The sequence below is a fragment of the Onychomys torridus genome, chromosome 21 (genome assembly GCF_903995425.1).
Source record: "Onychomys torridus chromosome 21, mOncTor1.1, whole genome shotgun sequence".
In the NCBI taxonomy this organism is placed as follows: Eukaryota; Metazoa; Chordata; class Mammalia; order Rodentia; family Cricetidae; genus Onychomys; species Onychomys torridus.
This window is the reverse complement of record NC_050463.1, coordinates 25,717,311-25,741,534: the sequence shown is the minus strand read 5'-3', so window position 1 is coordinate 25,741,534 and position 24,224 is coordinate 25,717,311. Positions and strand designations below refer to the sequence as shown.

Genomic DNA, 24,224 nt, shown 5'->3' with positions numbered 1-24,224 from the left:
GTCATTTGACTCACCTTCTTTGCCAGCGTTGGAATTCTTGTCCTGTCTCAGCTGTTTCTCGCTTTATAGTTTATCTAACAGCCTTGCCCTTGTACCAGCCTTTCTAATGTCGTCTGTGACTAGATCTAGGTTGCGGTGGTTTCTTCTTCTTTGCAATTTTCTAATGATTGATCGGGCTTTTTCTTTTTCTTTTTTTTTTTTTTTCCTTTAATTTTAGTTTTACCGTCAGGGAACTGCTTCAGGCAAAGCCATCCCTTCTCCATCTCTTGAACCGCTCTGTCAGAAACAACTTCTTGCTGTCCACCACCGTCCATATACCGACCTGGCCTCTCACTCTGTTCTCCTCCTGACTCTTGCCCTCTGTTGGAGACCGACCACAGTCATTTAGCATTGACTGGAAGGAGAACACTAGAAGGGCCTTCTGGGTTTGGGGGAAGCAAGGACTCTTTGGACATTTGTCAAGAGTCGGTAGTTCATTCTGGGGGACCCAAAAATGCAAGTGGATGCCACAGTAAACGGTGCCTCTCTTGTTTGTCCCCCAGTTTTCAGCGTGGACTGCAGCACCGTGGAGTGCCCCCCTGTCCAGCAGGCCGTGTGCCCCCTGGACAGCTACGAAACTCAAGTGCGGCTCACAGCGGATGGCTGCTGTACCCTGCCGGCAAGGTTGGTTCGTCACCAGTTCAAGTCTGCTTTCTGTCTTATTTGCCAGCACCACCCCCCCCCCCCCCCCCAGGCCAGTTTCTCAAGCTTCTTTTCCCTTGGGAAACCCAATCCTTGCCGGTTTCTCTGGAGAAACCACTGGACTGTCCCTGTGACTCGCTATTTCCATGTGTCTCTCCTCACTTCAAAGCCAGGTGTCATCAGGTTAAGCCATTAATCTTAAGGATGAAGACCCTTCCTGAAAGCCCTTGGAGGGCGAGGCAGGAGGTAGGCAAGCTTTCCCCTCAGTGTATAGATTAGGAAGCAGAATGAGGGATCTGGGGTAGTGAGGCCTGCCATTTGATCCCCTTGCTGCGGATCTTGTGGGGTGTGTTAAGCCAAGTGCCCAGCGTTAGGAAACAGTGCCCGCTTCAAAGGGAGCTCATCAGAAGGGACTCCGGACATCTGGAGTCATGCATCTCCCGAGGCCCAGTTCGTACTGAGGCAAAGGGGTGTCTGCAATTCTTAAACAGAAATTCTGAAGTGTCAGACACATTTCCCTTTGGCTGTGGGAGATGAGCCGCTATCATTTTCTTCTTGGCAACAGGGGGTGCACTGAACACTGGAGAAAGGTTTCTCTAGAACCCCAGAGTCCTTGGCTGCGCCATTGATTGTGGGCAGAGTATCGCGATGATGCTAGTCAGCAGTACATTGGGTTTGCAAACTGTTTCCCCGTACCCATGATACCCATCCCTCCTCTTTGTCATATCTGCCCCCCACCCCACCCCACCCTCGTCTTTTGCATCCCTTTATGTCATCTTTGCAATAAACACATTTCGTTCCTTACCGCTCTTGTTCTACATAGAGTATCAAGAGCTGAAACCCTTCCTTATTTATCTCCATCTATAACCTCTGCTCCAACCCAGCCCCCACTCCCCCCCCCCCCCCCCCGTGCCAGGCATTTGACATTTAGCATTAGGATTTACTGCGTGAGTAGGTGTGGCTACAGAAGTGGATTTGTGAATGAGGAATGTAAGCAAGTAGCTCATAGTTTAAGTAAGCATGTGTTTAATTAGAGTTCTGTGCTTTGAGCGAATCCTTGAGATTGATTGGGCCTCAAGAGCTCAGAGGTTCTAGTCAATCATGGGAGGAGGGTGTGGTAGGGCAGTTCACCCCGAGGCAGCCAGGAAGCAGAGAAGAGAGAGTGTTTGCCCCAGGGAACATCTTTACTTTCCTTCCATCTGTTCCTTTGGCCCCTAGCCTGTGCCATAGCACCATCCACATTCAAGGCGAGGCTCCCCTCACTTAGTTAATCCTCTCTGGAAGTGGCCTTTCGCTAACAATTGAGTTTTATGAATCACCTAGACCGGAAGAGGTTCTCAACCTGTGGGTCAAAGTCCCTTTTGGGGGTCACATACCAGCTGCCTTGTATATCAGATATTTACATTAGGATTCATAACAGTAGCAGAATTACAGTTATGAAGTAGCAATGAAATAATTTTGTGGTTTGGAGGGTCCTAACCACATGAGGAGCGGTGTTAAAGGGTCGCAGCCTGAGGAAGGTTGAGAGCCACTGATTGAGACCCTTGTCAATCCCATCAGGTTGATTAGGTGAACCGCTATAGAAAGTTTGCTTTTTCAGGAATCAGGGTAGATACCTAGAGTTTGTTCTCATAATTGCTTTTTCCCTTCTTGCCACTTACTAAGATACATTAGGTCTTTAGTGTTCTAGCCTCTCTCTTACCAGAAACCTAGGATTCTCCCAGACACGTCTTTTATACTGTGTCATGAAGCAGACAGCAAAGATTTTTTTTTTTTTGGTGAAGGTGGTGTGATAAAGAGCTAGAGCAAGCCCCCTATGACCTTAGCATGTTGTATTTATGTGAAGCTGTGTGCCAAGGGATGCACACATAGGTACAGCCAATCACCAGTGAAAACAGTGGAGCAATACTAGTAGCCACAGATGCCCCTGCAAGGCCTTCCTGAAAAGGAAGATGGTATGTTTTATCAGAGAACCTATTGAATCAAAGGGAAGCCCGTCCTCGGTGAAGGAACGGGACAACGTTGAGCTCACTTATAGCTGTGATTGAGTACTTCCTGTGTGTTGGGGGGACAGGGGGCTTTTTTCCCCCCGGCCCCTCTTGTTGGGTGAAATGTGTAGGAAGAACACTAAATCTCAGCTTAAGAAGAAAACCTCACAACTAATAATGCTCAGCAGTGAGTCATGCTGCTTTTTGAGGCAGACTCGAGTTCCTGGCGCTGGTTAGATTTCTTCCCATCTGGATGGCTGCCTGCCAGCCGTGCTTAGAAGAAATGTTACATTGGAACAGAGGTTGCACTGGATGCCTTCTGTTTCATCCCCAAGCTTCTGCAAGTCTAGTAAACAGAAACCTGAGGGTGGTTATTATTGTATTAATGTAATTTGGACTTCGGCGTGCTCCTGAAGAACGGTCCAAGGTAACTGTGCCTCTAATGATGCAACTGAAGAAGCCCAGAGAAGGAAGTCATTCAGAGACCCGCTGTAAATCATTTGCAGAGAGGGCTACGTTCTCATAGCTCTGGCCTTCCTGTGTGTTAGATAGGCAGTGACCCATGCTTGTCCCCTTCCCTGCTACACACTCACCCTTTGTTCCTGCCCAATCAGTGCTCTTCCCCAAGTGTGCTCATGCTCAGGAACCCGGCATTGCCAGCCGCCTCTCTCCATGTAGTGTGCCCTCCTTTTACCTGGACAGCGTGTGCCCCCTTTCAGGATTCCGTTTTCCTCTCTTTACAGTGTTGGCAACCTTCAGCCCTTCCCTTACGGAGGTCTGTGGTGCGCCCTTCTCCTCTCTTGCAACTCTTCATTTATCTGTTTATCATAACACTGTTTATAATACATTGAAATCATTCAGATTTTTTTTTGTCCTTGCTGTTCTTTGTGATTCTCAAAGAATTGTGGGTATATGTGATCTCTGGTACACAGGAGTAATATGGACAGCCTGTATTTATGAATGAATGAATGAATGAGCAAACAAGCCCATGCCTAGTCAAGGTAATTCATATGTTGAGGAAGAATAGGAAGAACACTTGCGGTTTCTTTAGCCTCTTGCCGTTACTCACAGTGCTGCTTACTGTTGGGCATCCACTTTAAAACCCTTGGACGTGCTCCCAGATCCTTCCTTTACGCTCTGCTCCACCTCAGCACTACAGAAACAGGGCTCCCTCCTAGCACTCCCCTCCCCGAACACAGCGTGAGTCACCTTTATCTCTCCTTTCCACCTTTTCTGATACCACTCATCCTGCAGGATTCCAATTAAATTCCACAAGGTCGTCTTCATCTTTCAACTAATACCTGTCCCGCCCCCTGGGAACTCCGAGTAGATCCCTTTTCCAGGCTGTCAATTAATCATACATTTCCTTACAGCTTGTTTAATTGTTGCATACATCAAGTCTTATCTCACTAGCTGAAGGATGTCTCCAGAGGTCAGCAATCATGTCGTTTTCCTCTGTGTATGCATTAATGTTGGTAAATGCAGACTATGTGTGCTTAAGCCCGGTCAGGTTAGCTTAGCGTAGGAAATGGGGATCTCTCGTATTAAAGAAGTTTATAGGTCATGCTGTGATACAAGAATGAAAGCCCAAGAAAACATATAAAAATAGAAATAAAGAGAAAAGTGCCTAATTTCTAGTAATAGCGTTTTAAGAGAAACCTTTGTTCTTATGCGAGAACCACATTTCGGGCACAGCGGAAACCAGGGTAGAATGTATAAAACCCTATCAGGAGAATTTGACTTGCTCACCTGCTTGTAAAGATCATTGCTAAGAACTTAAGAGTAAAACTAACGTAGAGAATGTAGGCAGAAAAGGGCAAAACAGCTGGAAAGTCCACGTTTCACTGAGAGTAAACACTTTTTTTTTCATGGATTGACTGTACTTTCGTACATTCAAAAAGGAGTTTGGGACCCTCCCATCTTTTAATAGCAAGACTGTTGGACCCAGCCAGGCCCCCCCTCCCCGGCTGCCTATTTCTGTATGAGTTCCCGCTCAGCTTATGAGTTTTCCTCCTAAGTGTGTGTGCTTTTATTCCATTCAAAGTTGTTCATTCATCAAACACTGGTGAGGTTCTTCAAGGGACAGACTCTGTTCTCTGGATGTTCTTATCACGCCTGGATAATACTTTTCTGCTTCTGCTACTCATGAACACTGACTTTCCCCTCTATCCCTAGCCTGTGTAAATGTAGATCCTTGAAGCATCTCTTCTCTGACTTTATGGCCCAAAGTCCATTCCGGGCTCTTCTGCTTCTGTTCTCCTGAAGGCGATAGGTATCTGTCACTCTTACTTGTGAAAGAATGAACTGTTGACCCATTATCAGTACTCTGCAGCCTGGTGCAGAGTTGCGTGCCCACTGAGTCGTCTGGGTCCTTGTCTGCTGGTACCACCACTCCGATGTCAGCTAAGGCAACTCGTTGCTCATGATACTTTCTAAGAGAAGACAGAAAAAGATAAGAATTAGCATCTCGGGGCCTTAATCAGGGCCTGAACACCACTGCACAGTAACAGGAGACATGGAATGCCCTATAGGATTGTATCCCCTTTGTGCTTATAGTGTCTGAGTGTGTGCATGGTATGTGTGCATGTACAGAAGCTGCCATGCAGAGAGAGGGGCTTTGCAAGAAAACAACGAAGGTGCTGTGTCCATCAGTGCAAATGCTGTCTGTGTGGGGCTGGGAAAGCTGCCCTTGACCTGCATGGGGTCCGCAGTAACAGGCATGGCTTAACTACATCACAGGCCTTGCTAAATTACAAAGCCTTTTCTCATTTCATCATTGCTTTAACGCCAAGAGGAATTTACAGCCTGGAAAATGGGAGTCTAGAGAATGAAGGACTTGGTGTCAAACCACAACTGTTCCTTGGCAAGAGGGGTTGGATAGGTCTGCCTGCAGCTCAGGGTCTTCAGAATCCCTCTTTTCTTCTGTACCGTTTGTGATGTCTTCTTGTTGTTTTCAAAACAGAACGGTAAGTCGGAAATAGGAGCTTATGTCTCAGCGATACATCTATATCAGCAGAGTACAAATTAGTGACGTGTATGTGTTTCAACTATGCATCGCCCTCCCCAAGAGCAGTGCAGAGCAAAAGAACTTCTCCGTTTCCGCCGTTCTTTGTGTGGGCTACACGGTTCTCGGTGGTCGTATACCACTAGATGACCTTTCTGTCTCGGAGCTCTGCCGGGATGACTTGAAGAACAATTTTGTGTGTGGTCTTCCGTCCTGAACTGCTTCACATATGTCAGAAAAAGGAGGTGTTAGAGCAAGCATCTGTAGAGGCCCAGATGTGGACGACCCTCCTCCTGCCACATAGTGTTTGTGGAAGCAAGTCACGGAATAAGCCCTTGCTTATCCATAGAGTAGCAGAGTAGATTCTTCCTTTTGATGGAAGAAGCGTCAAAGAGTTTCTGGCCATTTTTAATCCACTATGATATGCACATAACAAAAATAGGTGACCTGACTTTCTGGTTGAAGAAAATAGTTGAAACCCTGCAGATGAGTGACCCTGTTCTGGAAATGGGTGCGCTCTGGCTCTGGCGATCTGGGTCTTCTGAAATTCAGGCAGCTTTTAGTTACGCTCACCAGATGCTCGGCACTTTTCCCTTCCCACTTGACAGTTGGTCTCAGCGCAGACACATGTGAGGGGCTTCTAAGCACCAGCTCAACTTGACGGTTCATTTTAGTGACTACAACTCGGACCTTCTCTCCTTCAGAAATGCGGGGGTTTTTCTCGCTCAGACAACAGAAATAAATGTCATGTGGGGTGGTTGGGAAGGGGCTGCCAGAACATCTTATGCAGGAAACTAGGTCCCTGTTAAAAACAAAAGGCAGTCTTTAAAGGATGTGGCATAGAAGTTCCACCACGATTCCATCTCGTCTGAGAGAAATGGATCTACCCGCTGTATCTGGAGGGTGGATACACCTGAGATGCAGAGCTGTGATTCCATGGTCTGCCACCAAGCCTGACCTTTAGCCCGGCTGGACAGCCTGTCATGATAGCTTCCGGGTCACTTTTGTTGTTTGTTTGTTTTCCCTGCTCTAAAGGCACGTTGCTGTCTTCAGTGTATCTACCTCATTTTATAGAGTTTTCATTTTGCCTCTGTTGTTTTGCACCAGTTTTAAAGATTACAAACTTAGAGGGAAGACAATAAATGGTTAAAATTTGGGCAGTGATACCACTGCACCTTCCTGGAAGTCAACTGAATTATTATTTTGAACATCCTATGCCTTTTGATATTTTTTGTATGTTTATTGAAAAGATGAATGATTGATAGTCACTTCTAAATTCAGTGAGCGTGGTCTTAAGCTCTTCTTCCTGAAAGGTTTATGTTATCAATTTCTGCCTATAAATACGTTTTTTGGGTTTTTTTTTGTGAAAAGTTATTGAGAAAAAAATCCAAGCCAGTTATTTTGAGTTCAAAATAAATTAAGTCATTGCTTATGATATCCAGAAGCTTAAAATAGATTTTGTCTTGGGTTGTGTATGCTGCGAAAGCCAGGTTCCCAAGCTCCCTTTTGGCTCCTGCCTCTCTCTTGACCAAAGAGCCCTGACTCGCTTCCAGAACCAAGATCCAGAGCATTGAGACCTCCTACTTTCTGATACGTTATACCCAAAAATCTTGTTTTTATTTTTAACACAAGATTTATAAGTTCTAATTTTTTTCCAGCTCTAAAGTAATCAAAAATTTTAGATTATATCGGTGAAAATGGTAATACATGACTCCTGTTTTCACACACACAGAAAAATCATAGAATATTTTCAGCACATGAAAGCTGAAGTAAAGTTCAATGGATGCGGCTGAATCTTGCAGCTCAACCCATTTGGAGAGTTGTACCGTGATCCATTTTCACAGGTGAAGCGTGTGGAACTTGAGGTTCCCTGCCTAGAGCAACAGCTACCTCTGCCTGGGTGAGCATGAACCATCAGGTGTGTTGTCCCCTGGGGACCAAGTTACTGTCCACCCCCACACCTTCCCGAGTCCAGCCACTCAGGAGACCTGACCATTCCTTTGTGATTGCTGTCTGTGAGCAGAGGTGTGCCCGTGCACAACCCATGTGGTAGCTGAAGTATACTCACCATGTCACACGAACTGGGTCTACCTCTGTGTGAACTGAGCAAGCTTTTCACTTTTTCTTGCTATCTGAGCCAAAAATGGAAGGCGGGAAAGGGTTACGTGATCTTAAAAATAGCTTCCGCCTCTGAGTTCTTCGACTTTCCCAAATCTTCTCCATCGGATGAAACCCAAGAAGTGAGTGTTAGGAAATTTTAGGGGGAAAAGGAAGAAAAGTAAAACCTAGGAATTCCAGGACTCAGGAAGATGATGAAGCAATAAGTAGAGTCACGTGGCGATAGGAAAGGGAGATTATCCAATGAAGTCATAGAAGAAAGACGGCTGCTTTTTATCATTTCATTTTCTCAGAAAAGGCCAAATGAACCACACATACTACTAGACGAGTTATCCAAGCCTTGGTAGTCAGAACTGGTTGGATTATGAAATAGGTGATGGTGTGATTGGTAGACAGCTGATGGGTTACTGCTAGTTCCTTTTTCTTTTTACATCTATGAGGAGATAGTTCCTAAGCAAAAGGAGTAGATGATATCAGGCCAAAGGCTGAATCGACAAATAAGGATTTACTCTATTAAATTGCTATTAGATGATGGAATGTGGATGTCTCTGTCAGCTGCCTCGGTATATGTGCTGTGGGAAGGACGCCAGTGTGTGTGTATGGGGGTGAGAGGTCCCCAGTGTCTTACATACTCCCCTCTGTGGACCACCCCAGCCCATGTGTGACTGTACATGGATGCTTGCTGCCCCCTAGACCTATGTGCACATTGTTTCTCTTCTGTAAATATTCATTTTTCCTGAGTTTCCAACGGTTCATCTCTATTCTCTGCCTCTCATCATGCAGCTCTATATTTTTATTTTTTTATTTTTATTTTTTGGTTTTTCGACAGGGTTTCTCTGTGTAGATTTGCGCCTGTCCTGGAACTCGCTTTGGAGACCAGGCTGGCCTCGAACTCACAGAGATCTGCCTGGCTCTGCCTCCTGAGTGCTGGGATTAAAGGCGTGCGCCACCACTGCCCGGCTTGCGGCTCTATATTTTTACTACTTCTGTATTTCACATTTAGTTGTATGTATGTGTGTGTGCATGCATACACACACACATAATTATATTTAGGGGAAGTTTTATGTTCTCTGCTACTAATTTTGTCATTAGACCATTCTGTCACTTAAAATAAAATGTCCTAGGTGAAAGGTTATTCTTCTTTCCTTGTTTGAGCCTCAGTTTGACTTTTCTCCTCTAAAACACTGCCTCTGATATCTCAGGCAGTTTTCCTGTTCCGTCTTGTCCTGTCGGAAGAGCTCCAAACTTCAGTGAGGGAAATTAGATAGAAGCAAAGATGATAACCTACATACACAGCCACGGCCGGGGAAAAAAGGTCAGGAAATGCCTCTCCTTAAGACCAGATCTGCGTATTTGCCCTCAGGTGCTTCGGTTCAGAAATCTAACGTGTCCTCCCTCCGAAATCCCAGTTTCTTTGCACGTGTGAGAAAAATTCATTTTTTTAGTGCTCTGCTGTGGCATGATAATAGAACTCTAGCCGATTGCTAGCACACTGTGCTTGGGAGTGCACAAAGACATTTGGGAAAGGAGCATTCTGCAGTTCCAGAATTCCCAGCCTGAAGTGGACCCATCCCCGATGAGGCCAGCAGAATGGAATCCTTGGCAGGGTGCTCCTTCCCTTCAGAAGCATGTAAGTTAATAAAAATTAATCTGACCACATAGCTGCAGTGAGTGAAAACAAGGTGTACCAATTCTAAAACGCTGAAATCTGTTAAAACAGTCCAACAAAGCCTCATTGAGGGAAGACAGAACAGCACTCTGGGCTCGCTGTAGGGTGTGGTGCTTAGTAAAAGGAAAGGTGTCAGCAGCTTCTGAGTATCACCAGGGACGGGTACAGAAGGCTCTGGACCTCTAGAGGGTCATCTGATAGAGGCGCACTCCATCAGTAACCCGCCTTCAAGGGAAACGCCCAATTGTAGACTTGTTTTCCACCAAGTAATGAAAACTGAATTTCAGAAAGAAAAAAAAAAACAATCCTGTCCAGGCATGTGCCACCTTTACATGTAGACTAAAGAAACCAGAGAACTCAAAGAGACACACACATGGAAAATGATGGAGAATACTTACAGTTAAGTCCTCTTACTTGCCCTGGCTTCCAATTCTAAATAACATGCTTTACTTCCCACTGAAAACGAGTCAATTCGCTTACTCCTCAGCTGGGTGGCAACTGAGAAAGTGTTGGAGTCACTCACCATTCCACCTGCTAAAGTATGGATCCGGAGGTAGGTAGGAGAGCTTTTCAGGGTTTCTCTCAACAGCTCTTATCTCCAGAGACCCACCTGGTCAGTCTTTGAAGTGTTTAGCCGAGTGTTAGGGTGGGAGTGGAGGATCAGGGACTATCAGCAGAGCACACCCCCTCTGCTCACATAGATACATTAAAGCCAATCTTTCTACGGGGGAGTTGGACCCCTTCCCTTTTTATGCTTACAACAACTCAGAGATCTCTTCTTTCCCCTTTGTGAGATCGTCTTGGGTACCCCAGATCATCAGGTCGTATTTGTTGGAGTCCTTATGGCTGTTAATGTTGTGCTGGGTAATGAAGTTGCCTTTCTTATGCCAACTCAAGCTAAGCCATAGAAATTATCCCTGAATCTGCAGTTCCAAGAACCCTTTATCAAATTAAGTGCCTTGTAATGAATTATCATATCCATCTGTTCTGTGCTCCCATCTCAACAAAGATGGATCTATCTTTTTTTTTTTTTTTAAATCAGTCTGTTGGTAGACATCTTTTTTAAAATTCAGTTCTTCTTTGAGGTGTTGAGTGTTGTCCCCTTTAAGTAATTCCTCCAGCTTCTTTTTGAGGATAAACTATACAATATGTAAAATGTGCATTAGCGTGTGCCTTTAAAGCATTCCTGACTGTTGACATGCTGTGGCTGAAGCATTCTCTTTGTTTTTAAACACATGCAAAAAGAAAAAAAAAATGGTTGCAAGCATATTTGAACTTCTTTCTCAACTTAGAAAAGAACATTGATTCTGTTGCCCTCTGTCATAGTAATTTTTGGTCCAAAAGAGCAAAATCAACTCATGACTAACAAGCCAGAGTCTATATTAAAATCTGATGTTTTTTTAAACAAAATAATTGTAAGAATTCCATGTTGTTATTGGACTTATCCCAGATTGAAGCAAATATGCTTTCCTAGAAGTTAAAGCCCTTACCCATTAGAAATGAGCTATCTCCCCAGTAGAGTGTGGGCTTTGTGTGTCAGGCATGTACTTCAGATATGCATGCCTTCATACTTCTGATACCACAGCTGTGTGCCCTGTGCTCTCCTCCATGAACCTGACCCAGTACCTAGTCTTTATTTTGCATTCGTGTTAACCCTGAAAATAAGCAAGGCATCGTATCTACCACTCATTGGCCTATGTGTGTTCCAAATGGTCCAGACATCAGAAACAAGGGAAAGCAACTGAATCTTTGTGGAGCCTTTGGGGAAAGCTCAAGTGCCAGATCCACAGCAAGAGTAACATTAAACTTGACGACTTTCTCTATCCATCCATCATCCAGAAAATAGAAGAACTTCTCTGAACAACCCTGAAGGAAAAAAAAAAAAAAGCTTTGTGAACTTACTTAGAGAGCTAACAAGGAAATGTAAGATGTTATCTTTTTGGGAAAAACTGAAAGAAATGTAGAGTTTCATAGAACATAGAACATTTACCCACTTGACACCCTTCGTGGTGGACAGAGGTAATGGCTGTACATCACTGTGCTTTACAGTTTGTAGAGGTTCAAGGTCGTGTTTGCCTCGTAGACACTGAACAGCTAAACTGGAACCCTGGAGGTGCAGATGGCTGGTTTCCCTTGGCCTTTCTGTGTTAGTCTGTTGTGAATGGATCACTCCATTCTATGGATCACAAAAGCCTTCCAAGTTATCCTTCCCCAGCCTTGTATGGATTTGGGAGGAGTCTTATGATTAGCTCAAGTCATTAATTACATCTGTCCCTTCTTGTCCTTGGCAAACCTGTTCCAGAGCCTTCATGGATGCCTAGAATTTCACGTGAGACTAAACTATATATGCAATCCATTTTTTCCCCTATGCATGCAGACCCATAATAAAGGCACACGAAGATACTCATAAATAAAATACAGCAATTATAGTAACATACTGTAATAAAAATTATTCGTGCTGGTCACGGTGGCTTAGGCCCATAATCCCAGGACTTGGAGAGTGAGACGAAAGAATTACCATGAATTTGAGGCTAGTCTGGGATTGTAGAGTAAGACATTGCCTCAGACCCTCACATTATGTATACATGCACAATGTTATTTATGACTCGGGGTTGTTTATTTCTAGAAAGAGGGTGACTGAAAGCATAAAATAGAGCAGGATAGATTAGGCTAACCTGTGCACCCTTTGAAGACCAAGACCCACCTTGTCTATGCTTCTGGCCCATGACTGTCTAACACAGATAAATAAAAGTGTAAGTACGTTCTTGTTGTTGTTGTTGTTGTTGTTGTTGTTGTTTCGAGACAGGGTTTCTCTGTGTAGTTTTGATGCCTCTCCTGGAACTTCCTCTGTAGACCAGGCTGGCCTCGAACTCACGGAGATCCGCCTGCCTCTGCCTCCCGAGGGCTGGGATTACAGGTATGCGCCGCCACCGTCACCACCACCCATCAAAGTGTAAGAGCATTCTATAGATAATCTACAGCAAGCCCCAGCATCCAAAACCCCGTAGTTTTGACTTGTTCAGGAAACAAATACCTAGAATGTTCGTCATGTTCCTGGAAGGAATAAAATGTCCAGGATGTCAAGGAGCCTTTAGCTTACAGGGTGGCAAATGTGAATAAATCTCTATGGTTTTGAGTGTTACATGTTTTAGAAGTTGAAATGTGCACAATAAGGAAACGCTTATGGGGCAAAGAGATGCTAATTCCTTTTGGGAAAACTGTCATACTTGACTTTGGAGCTGAGTCTTTAGGGATGAGTGAGAGTTCATCTGATGGAAGAAGTTGAAAGGGCATTTGAGGCTGTTAGAGTCATTGACTTTTCAGTTTTTAAATGTGTCTTGCAGCTGAAAATATTTGCACTAATCTCATGTATCTTCATGACTTAAGAGAAATGGAATGGACCCCCTCCAGATCACCACCCCGTGGCCAGGCTACATCTCTTGCTTAAGATTTCTTTCTGCTTTCCTCTTACAAGGAATGATGCTTCTTAGAGATCCCTTATTAACCAGCCTTTGCCTGCCTCTCCACCATATCAGCTGCCAAACTCTTGATAATATTGCCCTGTCCTCACCTTGACATATGCTATGTAGATTGTTTCTTGTTCTTGTAAACTTAATAGGTTCTTTTGTACCCAGAATATCTTCCTTCTGTGCCCACTTGGTGTACTCTACACAGTCTGTGACTTCACAGAACCTCCCTCCCACCTGTCCCCATCACCAGCCACTTGCCACTGTACCTCTAACACGTCACCAAAGATGTGGGTCCTTGGGGATAAATGGAGGACTGTTTCCCACAAGGGGTCACAGACAGAATGGCTTCTGAAAAGAGTGCTCATCCCCTCAGCTTTTGGCAGTCACTAGGTGGAGTCCCAGTTTGCAACAGGCATCCTTGGGATTCACTTCACTCCTGAGACATGTTCCATTTCTTGAGATTACTTTCTTGGCCCTATTTATAGTAATGGCCAATATCTTTGAACTGGCATGTTTTGCATAAAAGCCAGGCTTCTTCTGAACAAGTGTTTGTGTCTGCTCAGGATGAGAGTGGTACCTCTTAGGGAGGACACATCCTGAGCTGTCTGCGTGTCTGCTCTGTTCTTAGGACTTCGACTGGGCTCCTGCCGACTTCTAGGCTTGCGCTCCCTGGCTAATAGAACTGAGAGTTTTCTTCATTGAAAGAACAGATGTGGGAGGAGAGAAAAGGGTCAGGAAATGTAAAGATAATGGAAAGATTAGCCTCCACTGGGTTCCACAGCAACGCCACAGGCAGGGGGCTTATAGGTTAAAGAGAGCCCATCAGAAGGAGACTCAGACTTGGGAGAAACTGCAAAATCATGGTGTGGGCAACTTCAGAGAGTGAGTGTGGAGAACTTGGAAGGTGGCCTTTTGTTATCCGCAAGTAAGATGCGTGACTTCAGTGACTTTGCTGACGGAGTGAGTTATGTAAGTGGGCCGGAAGTAGGGCCTTGGATCTTCAGGGATGGTGCGAGGTCAGAGCATTAAAAGTGCTTCGTCTGCATCCCCCTGAAGCCTCCAGAATAATACAAATGAGAGAACAGGTGTCGAGTGTTTCCATGGTTCAACCACAGTGCTAGATGTTTCTCACATAGCGTGCGGTCCATCTCATCCACACAGCAGTCGTGACATATGGAGACTCTATCCACCTCGACTTTCCAGGTGGTACAGTTGAGACTTGGATTATCGAACTTGTCCAACCTCCTGCGGTCACATGGCTCTCCTGTCCAGGGCCTCGTGAAATAGAAGCTTCCTGGCACTCCAGGCATCGGGTTAGCTTCACGCCTGCTTGCCTGTATGTTCTCTACAAATAGACACAAGCTGATTCCGTATTTGTAGACAAGCTGATTCCATGCTCCAGAGCCTCCATTTCTAATGCAGTTGGTGATTCCAGGCTTTGAAATGAAAATATTTTACATTGCGGTAGTAAAACTTATTCTCGGGGGCCAGAGAGATGAGTCCGCAGTTAAGAGCACTTAACAGTTCTTGCAGAGGACCCAGGTTCAGTTCCCAGCGCCCACATGGCAGGTTCCAACTGTCTGTAAGTTGCAGGGGATCCAGGGCCTCTGTTGACATTTGTGAGCTCCTACCTGCACATGGTGGGGGGTGGGGCACAGCTAGAGGACACAGACATACACTCAGGCACATATACATACATAAAGTAAATAATGTTTTTAGAAAATCATATCTTCATGTCCTTCCTCCCTTTACAGGCTACAATATGCCAGTTTCTCTTCTTTCTTCCTTATCTTTTCTTTTTGGTTTTCAGAGACAGGGTTTCTCTGTGTAGCCTTGGAGCCTGTCCTGGAACTCACCCTGTAGCCCAGGCTGGCCTCCAACTCACAAGAGATCTGACAGCCTCTGCCTCCCGAGTGCTGGCATTAAAGGTGCGCCCACCACCACCCAGCTTCTTCCTTATCTTGAATGGTCCTCTGTGCATCTCTTACCCTGGCAGCCCATGAAAGGATACACCAGTGACTACTCTCAGACCTAAGGAAGAGGAGGCAGAGGACCCTCAGTGTCCAACAACTGAGCTGGACAAGGTGGTTGGGAATACCTGTGGGCTCCTAGCCCTAACATTTTCACCAAGGGCCGAGGAATATTTTCAGCTGTGCCTGGGCTCCTGCCAAGCCTGGAGACTCTTCAAGCTTGCCCCAGCATTTCATTAGCAAGTCACATCAGGAGAGTAATGTGTAGAAAGCCTTGTTGCTTTATCCTCCCCACATTGACTTACCGCGGGGGCACAGTTCTAGGAAAACCCGCGTCTACTGAAAGCTTGTATTTTCCTACCATGCCTACCGTTTGCTCATCCTTCGGCTTCCCACCTTCTGCTTTCTAGGCGTCTTTGTGGAGGAAGTCATAATTGTCTTCTTGAGAAAGGCAGGAAGAGAGAAGCTGTCCTGATTGCTTGGGTTTCTGTCTCCCGTGCATGAGAGCACGTCCATGGGTTCTTCCTCCTACAGTTTAACAGCCACAGAGAACTAAGTCGCTTCCCTCCTGTCTCTGAGGTCAAAGTCGGAAGTGATGTGAGGTAACCTGTTAGGCTGCCACCACGAGCAGCCTGCTCCCTGTGCTGGGGAAGAACCACAGATGGGCAGCAGGGATGGATGATCCTCATGAAGCTCACGCAGGGATTCGATGGAGGAAGGGTGAGGCAGGGTCAGTAGTTCTCCAGGGAGTGGTAAATCTCCTAGGGAGAGTCAGGAGGGAAATTCCAGCCGGAGGCCCTCCCACAGGGAGCTGCACTGTTTTCCAAAGTGGTCCTTGGGACCGCTTGATGTCAAACCTCCTTCTTTGGGATGTTTTATTTACAGGCTTGTTTTAAACGTACATATTCCTGGAAAGAGGTAGGAGAAGTGAAGCAGAAGAATGACAGGGCCTCAGATTTCGTTAATGGTGAAGCTGCTTTTTATGGACTAGGATGGTGTTTTGCGTGGAGTCTTTTCCGTTCCTGACAAGCTGTTTCATTAATATCCTCTTCAGCCTTCATCGTACAAGTACTTAAACGCTTCGTTTCTCCTTGTTCCCTGACCAAGGGAACTCTCTCCGCCTTTGGTTGCAGACAGGCACGTCTCCCCGTTCGAAGGCTCAGGCAACCTTTTCGGGTGTGGGATGAAGCCACTATTGGATGAGCTCTTTTCTAGAACACCTCACAATTTAGACCGAAGGACACGGGCAGAGAGATAAGTGTCTGTGTTGGGCAAGATGGGATGCCCGCGGTGTGCAGCTGCCAATGTCTTCCTCTGGAGGGACCTCTGGAGGGACGTTCGTTCCTAAGGGGCGGGGGGTGGGGGGGTGGGGTTAGAATAATGGTTGCCATCTTGCCATCTGTGTGCCAGCGCCGACCACAGAGCACATTCCCGAGGCACTCCTGTGCTTGCCAAGAGGGCTGTGGGGGGGCATCAGAGAATCCCTTCCCCCCAGGTTCAATGGCCACCCCCTCCCTGCTTGTTTAGCGTCCTTTAAAGTTTCTCCACTCTGGTAAGCAGACAAATGAACATTGATTCTCTAGCTAGTGTCAAGACAGGTTCCAGACCTGCTCTGGGATACCAGAACCCCGGCATTTAGCATGCTGTTTCTTCTCATGAAATACATACATACATACATACATACATACATACATACATGTGCATGCATGCAGCTGTTACCCCACCCACCCCCAGGGAAAGCAATAATTATGGGGACAGTGATGTCAGGGGAACATAGTGAACCAGGTCTGATGGTTGGGATTCAAGGAGAGCAAGAAGGAAGAGAAGCAGGCAGAGGTGACAGGCTTTGGGACCTGGGTAACAGCCAGTGAGATGCAGTAGAAAAGAGCCTGGGTCAGGTGGCAGCATGGAGGGGGACGGTGATGGTGGCATTAGAGTCATGGGCTGGCAAAGTTAGAAGAATGCTTTCTGAGTATGCGTCTTACTTGATGGGTGAGCAAACCAACCTCCCCAGAACTGGAGCAGATTGCTAAAAGTTTCACACTCTTCTGGTGTAAAATAAGTTGGTATTTTCTGCCCTCACTCCCTAGAACTGGCATCCGGAGCAGGAGGAGCCCTTGTCAACGATTGAGGGCATACACTGACAATTATCATCCCCATTCAAATGTTAAGACCTGCGTGGTCCTCTTGAGTGGGGAGTCAAATTTAAACCATGGCGACCCGGCCCCTGCACATGTAGGCACCAGTGTCCTGGAAGGCAGTTCCTGGAGAGCGTGTGTCCAGCAGATTCTGAGGTTCCTTCTCTCACTGGTCCTCAAGGGCAATGCCCCAGAGCCTGCGTTGTAAGCGAATTCCATTGTCTGTCTTCCACATAACTGCTGTGGAAACCATTTGCCTCTGAGATCATCATCTGTAGCGTATAAAAAAGCAGTGCAGGGCCAGCAGGGTGGCACAGAGGAGAAAGGTGCTTGTCACTGAGCCTGGTGACCTACATTCAGTCCCCAGAACCCACATGAAGGAAGGGGAAACTGGGGAACTGACCCCCAAAAGTTATTCTCCAATGTCCAGACTTGACTTACAACACACACAGGCGTGCACGTGCACACACAAAATAAATAAATGAATGCAAGCAATTTCTTTTTTAAAGAACAATACATGCTCCAAACTCTAACTTAATAGCCATGGATGAAGGAAGTATTGGTTCTAGACTTTTTGTTGGTTGAAAATTTGCTCATTTTTTTTTCTTTTCTAAGCCATCCCCTCCCTCGCTAGAGGAACTCACAGGAGGATCAATATAATTTTGATTTAGTAGAAGAAGCAGGTACTCTACAAGGGTCAGGTACCCTTTCTGTATAGTGTTAAAAGTCAGAGGAGGGAAGATTCATCCTGGAGAATCCTCTTGGGTATGTGGTCCTGAGGGCTCTGGGGTCTTCACTGGGGGCTAAATGAGAGGAGGCAGGGATGGGTGAGGGTGAGCATCTGAACTATGGCGTGGGGCTGGCTGGTGCATCCAGTGAATGGTGGATTGCTATTGTACGAGAGTGAGAATAAGCAGAGCATCCAGTGGGGTGTGGAAGCCACAGGCTAGGAGAGGCCACGCTTGCAAACGCCCAGTAAGCTGTGTCTAGAAGCCTCTGCATTGCCGGGGACTGTGTATATAGGTAAAGAGTAAATGTGTACTCACTGCCTGTTAGCCAGCTACCCAGCAATGGAAGCCTCCTAAGGAAGTGAGTGCCCTCTAGGGGTTTATGTGATTGCTCAATGCTGTCCACCGGTACACTCAGGCCCTCAAGATGCCCACTAAACTGAATCCATTACCTACTCTAGGAAAAGGAGAGCCGGGGCCTTCCTAACCAAGTCTCCCCCCCCCCCGACCCCCTGCTGCAGCTGTGATTACATTATGCAGAAATTTATTAACATGGCATTTTGATTGATTATTATCTTAATATTGAGAATGACATTAGAGGCTCCCTTGATACCCTGGCACATTGCAAATACAGAGAACCGCTTCTTTAAAATTAAAAAAACAATATCCTATGTCTCTCATTTTATGATTCCATTTATATGAACTGCACAGCATAGGTGAGCACACAGAGGTATGTATATATTATATTTGTAGTTACCAGGGCCAGATGCAGAAGTGGGGGCGGGGAGGCTGCTGTAGGGTGCAGGGTTTCTGCTTGGGGTACAGAAAAAGGAAGTGCCAGTGGTGACTGCACAATCTTGCAAATAGAAAACCAGTGTACAGGAGCCTGTATTTTAGAAGGGTAGATGCTGTGTGCGTGACTTTCATCTCCTAGGGCAGAGACTCGCTGCTTAAAGTATCCTCACGTCACCCTGTCCGGAGGGGACTTGTTGAGTTGACCATGGAGGATCTCTGTCTGGTTTTCCCTTGCTGTTGCATTTGGTTCACCAAACTAGCGAATATCATCCATACTTTCCTTGTTTCCAACTCGGCCTCATTTTGTATACCAGCTATACATATAATAGGTGCAAAAAGAGCGTGTGACCCAAAGGAAGGGAGAGGAGGGCTCCGGGCAAGTGTGTTCAGGTGTTCAAAGGAACTGGCACCTGACAACCAGCTGGGCCCATGGGCTAGTCAAAGAACACTCTGGAAGTAAGAAGGGTGCAGAAGCCCCAAACAGTAAAGCAAGTGTTTGCCCAGAACAGAGAGTGAGCGTAGCGTCAGCGAAATGCTGGGAGAGAGAGTTGGAAAGAAAAGGTATGTGGACCTCAGGGTGATGAGTGCTATGCTGAGACACTGATAAATGGAACGAGGAGAAGATTGTTGGCTGTGGAAGTGAGTGTACAGGAACAAAGTTGTAGGCTGGGTGGGGCGTGGTTGGAGTGAAGGAGAGCCGCGCAGGAAACTGGGGAAGGGTGAGTGATGACATCAACCTCTTTAAGCATCTGTCTCCTGTTAAGTCTCCTAATCCATCTGTTTTCTCTTTTGCTTGCTCTTACCCGGGCATGGGGTAGGAGGGAAGGGAAGAGGAAGGGAGGAAAAGTAAAAAAGGAAAAGAAGGGAGGTAGTGAGGACTGCAGATTGCTGCGTCCGCTGTCCTGCAGCCCCGCGTTTCCTCCAAGTGACTCCGAAGGAAAAAAGTCTTGTTTCCTCAAGTGGAAATGTACCCGTCCGGGTGGTGCGGGCAAGCCAGGGGGGTCTGCACGAGTTAACCGCCTGACAGAAAGAACGGAGAAGACCTGTCAGCAGATGGTTCGTGGGAATCGTGTTAAACTGTATGAAATTGCTAGTGGGCCATTTCTAACCTCTCCCCTGACCCCCTTCGTCCCCCCCAAAAAAATTAAAGGTGGTTTTGCATGATCTAAGTCTAACAGATGATAAAATGTATCAGGCCTTAGCCCAAATGTTCACCTTTTTCTGGTTCTTTCCTCAGTTCACCCGTTAAAGTGCTGATTTTAGGTTCAGAGGAATCTGTCGGAAGCCAAAGGATGGCGCTGGGTAGGAGGCATGTGTGGAGGGTGGGGTTAGGTGAGAGGATGGGATCTAAGGACATACCAGTTTGCAAACATCATGGTTCTTTGCCAATCAACCATTTAGGCTCAGTAGTAAAATTTGGTGGAGGGGACCCTCTTTTCCTAAGTGGGTTACTAAGTACTTTTGGGTAGTTTTGGTTCATCTTCATGGTGCCGATATGGGTCTCTAAGGATAATAATAGGGGTATTGGAACATTGGGGACTGTGGCAGATCCAGCACAAAGTTAGTAATGATTTTCAGTGTGAGGTGATTTCCCACAGTCCAGTAGCGAGTCTAGCACAGAAGCGCACACATGTGTTTGGACAGAAAGAGTGCTAAAGTGTGGAAGAACAACATGCAAAGAAAGTACTTCTTGGGCATACGTGTATCTTTGGTGTTTATGAATGGTTCTCTGCAACACATGAGCAGGCAGAATGCGATTCTAGATTCCAGAAGATGTGATAGAAGCAGTTAGCTATTCCTGTAGGATGCCGTCAGTTGTGACTGCCTCTAGACACTAGGATCCAGGTGTGGGCCCTTCAGGTGAAGAATTTTAAGTTGTGCAGAGTGTCACGTGCAGTAATGTAAGCAATATACCAAACTGCACGATCATAGCAATATGACTGCCTGCTTAAAACTGTAGTGGTTAGGGACTTGAGCACGAAAGATGATGAGATTATTATCTTAGTGGATGCTAAAAGGCCAGCTCACAGTACTCAGCCCTAGAAGGCAGTTGTCCTGCAGGAACACAAAACTCCGCACGCAAAACAAACAGGCATTTGTCTTCGATTGTAGACAGAAATATGATTGCAGTAAAACCTTAATGTGGTTTCATTCCTGCTCTCCCAGGAATCTGACCGTCATCACATGTGGGAAAACCGAAGGAGGAGTGGCAGGAACCGTGTTTCATTCACATCTTTCCAGTGGCTTTTAATGGTCTTTGGTGCACACTTCTAACTTCATTTCCGTTTCTTAAGTTCCACGGCCAATTATAAACATCATTGACATTCTGGGCCTGATTATTGAGATACTGGGGGACTGTAAGCGTATTTTAATTTATAGAAGATGCAGATCATAGGAGAACAGACAAATCACTTAAGCAAGAAAGGGAACAAGGCAGAATTAATGAGTCTCTTAATAATTCTTGGTGTGAGTGTCCCCATCCCCTGGTCAGAGCCACACCCCCGCTGTACATGAGAACCTACACGTTTCCTTCCAGCATCCCTCTCTTAAGGATGCCTTTGTTTACTCCTCTCAACCCGGCATCTCACTCCATCACTCTTTCTGCTCTTCGACCCACACTGTGCTCCCAGTGTGGTCCTCAGGACCAGAGGCTAGCCGCTGCCTCCCATGACTACCTTTGGATGCTGGTACCCAGCTGCCTGAGCATCTCAGCTCTAGCGTCTCACCTCATTGCCTCTGAGAAGTCAGTTTCTTCTCTTCTTTATTTTCTTTGCTTAACCTCTGTTTCTTGGCTCCTGCATCTAGGCAGATGTCACAGCAGCATTAAAGTCTAGAGGGGCCAGAGCTTATAGCTCATGCAGTGTCTCATCCCTGCATGCAGAGATACATGCACACGTGGTAGCTTAGAATTCAAAGAAATGAAAACCTTCTACTTCCAAGACAGCTGTTACAAAGTCCATTTGCCTATACCTCATGCCCTACTGCGTATAGAGACTTCAGTCTTTGGTCTGTTGTGTCTACAGCACGCAAACATAAATTAAATATTGCTCAAGATGACTGTGCTCCTAGAGAGGATCGTACTAACAAGAAAAGACTGGAAAGCCAATAACTTAATTGGTGGGAGAGGAAGAAAGAGAAACCTCTAGAGAATGCCTACCCATCCCTGGAAACAAGGCTGTAGCCTGAGGCTATTTACTGGAGGGAACACTGTAACACTGTCAGATGAGTATGTCAGGCCTACATCATCTGACAGTGTTACAGTGAATACCAGCCTGGTTAAAAAGTGAGGTCACATGTGTCTCCCAAGGTGGACCAAGTTAAAATGGGGCTGTCTATCTAGGACATGAGCTAGAGTTGTTTGGGAAGTGATTACTGATGCCCCCCCTCCTCATTCCTTTATGTAGCCCAGGTACTTGCCACTTTGTTTGGGGGTCTCCCGACTTCTGTGTTGTTATTTATTCATGGGGTTTTCCTTCCCTTTTCTTTGGTTTCAGATGCGAGTGTCTCTCTGACTTATGTGGTTTCCCCGTTTGTGAGGTGGGATCTACTCCCCGCATAGTCTCTCGTGGAGATGGGACACCTGGAAAGTGCTGTGATGTCTTTGAATGTGTTAATGGTACGTGGGGTTTCTCTTGTTCTCAGAGAGTGGACATCGGTGGAGCAGGAGGTGGAGGGGGGGCCAGCCTAGCTCTTTCTGCCGGTTAGAGCAGGGAGCAAGCTTAGAAGCATGCTAAGGTGACTCAGAGAGGGGACTTGCTTAGTCACTGTGCAGCTATGACATATACGTCATAGAGAACCTCACAGATTCAGTAGCGGATCATAAGATATGATATGTCCAAAGTTCAGTCTGGGAATTGCAGGGGAAATAAAGGGGGAGTCAGAGAGCCCTTTACATAGTTCCTGTCATCCAGTGTCCTGTCCCCATGTCCGGAGATAATCTCACTGAAACCACAATGGGAGAAAAGGCCTCGTTCCTCAAGGCCAGTGTTTTCCTAGTTAGAGAACATCTTAGGTCAGTGTTTGGGAGCAGAATTGGCCGGCCTTAGACTTGACCCTCCTGGCTCTAGATCAAGGGCTCCCGTGTCATAGGATCCCTTCAACAGAACCTGCCTCTTACCTTCACCCTTCACAGGACAGCTTGGTATTTGGCGACCTGATGTTTATTAGACGTTGGGAGAGTAGAAAAGCCTGAACCATGCTCCTCTGTTGGAACTTTTCGGGAAAAGCAAAACAACGTAATTGCATAGACCACGACCACTGTCTGCGCATGTGCAAAAGTAGGGACCGTTAAGCAGCTATCACAAAAGACATTGCACACACACAACCTGGCAGTGCCTACTGCCTGTGAGAATCCAGTCTTTGGGAGGTCTCCTTCCCGCTCTCAGGTTCCCATGAACACATCGCCCCCGCCCCCGGCGCCCCCCTCCACCCCCTGCCACACAAAGACACACACAGAGAGGTCCTCCTAATGCTGAATCCTACTTGAATTGTGACCTTGTATTTTCTAGTCATGTGATCACGTGTCTTGGTGCTTTGGTTTGCACTGAAGAAACACTGATCGTGTAGCTGGGACCAAACGATATAAGGTGGGAATGGGTGGGTGGGGAGGGCTCGTGGTCACCGGGAGCCTCAGTTCCACGACGCTCGCATGAAATGAGTAATAGTAATTATGCGTCGAGTGTAAATAGTCTTTATTATTCTTCTGTGTGCTCCCATTTCTGCCCACACTCACAGAACACCACTCTGGGTGTTGGTGGCGGAGGATGGAGACAGGAAGCCTAGAGTAAGCATCCCGATAGACAGATCTTAGAAATAGAAGCCTTCAAGGGAAGATGTGGGGAAAGTTCCATGGGCTTTAATCTCTTTGAAGTACTTCCCATTACTCCTGTTACCACCCAGCCAGTGGGTTTTTTTTGTCTGTTAAATCCGAGCCAGTGGACAAGCAGACCTCTCCCTTCTGACCGAGCCGCAGTATGATTTACGGCAGGTGATACTCTGTGAATGCTTAACTTCACCGTTTTCTGTGAATTCTTAACTTAGGCCATAACTCTTGCAGCACTTGAGGCAGACATCATCACTTTTATCCCAGGGCTTTGCAGTACCTCAGATGTGTTCTCTTGCACGGCTGTCTCTCCTTCATTCTGTAAGGAGAACTGGTAGGAAGGTTCGTCCATCCGTCTGTCTCATCACATGTCTGCGGACGTTGGCTTATCACGTGCCGCGGGCAGGGTCCCCAGATTTTCTTGATTTAGCAAGTGAATGATCTGATGGGTAACCCTCCCTGTGCCCTTGAGAAGTGACTGATAACAGGCCAGCTCGCAGAGGGGTCACTTCCCAGGAGTACCCCGTGTTCCACGGTCCCACACCTTCATCTGACGTCATTCTTCTGCCAGGAACACCTGCAGCACATTTGCTTCGTTTCTCTGGATAGGGAGGATCGCCCATCTTCTCTCTTTGCCTTTTGAAAGCTGAGCGCTAGGCCTTTCTATCAGAACATTGTCCGTGCCTTCCCAGCAACCTTGATAGCAGTCTTCATGGCTTGCCATTACCTATAGACCCTTCTTATAGAACCCTGACCTTAAGAATAGGATTGGCCATCTGACAGCCAAAGCGAGTTACCGTGTTCCCTGGAGTTGCTTCTTCTCACCACGGATTTATTGTGT

The 24,224-nt window shown here is 46.4% G+C and overlaps 1 protein-coding gene across 3 annotated transcripts in view; it reads left to right on the top strand.

The window, feature by feature from the left end:
* Positions 1 to 24,224, top strand: part of Crim1 (cysteine rich transmembrane BMP regulator 1) — a 176,925-nt gene that overhangs the window by 82,841 nt on the left and 69,860 nt on the right. For 2 of the 3 annotated variants that reach the window (XM_036171026.1, XM_036171025.1), the window contains 2 exons: positions 543 to 663; positions 22,056 to 22,177. The exons of the other annotated variant lie outside the window; for it this stretch is intronic. In XM_036171026.1, the coding sequence (XP_036026919.1) occupies positions 543 to 663; positions 22,056 to 22,177 (243 nt within the window). The remainder of the gene's footprint in view (positions 1 to 542; positions 664 to 22,055; positions 22,178 to 24,224) is intronic. 3 annotated transcript variants of the gene reach the window in all.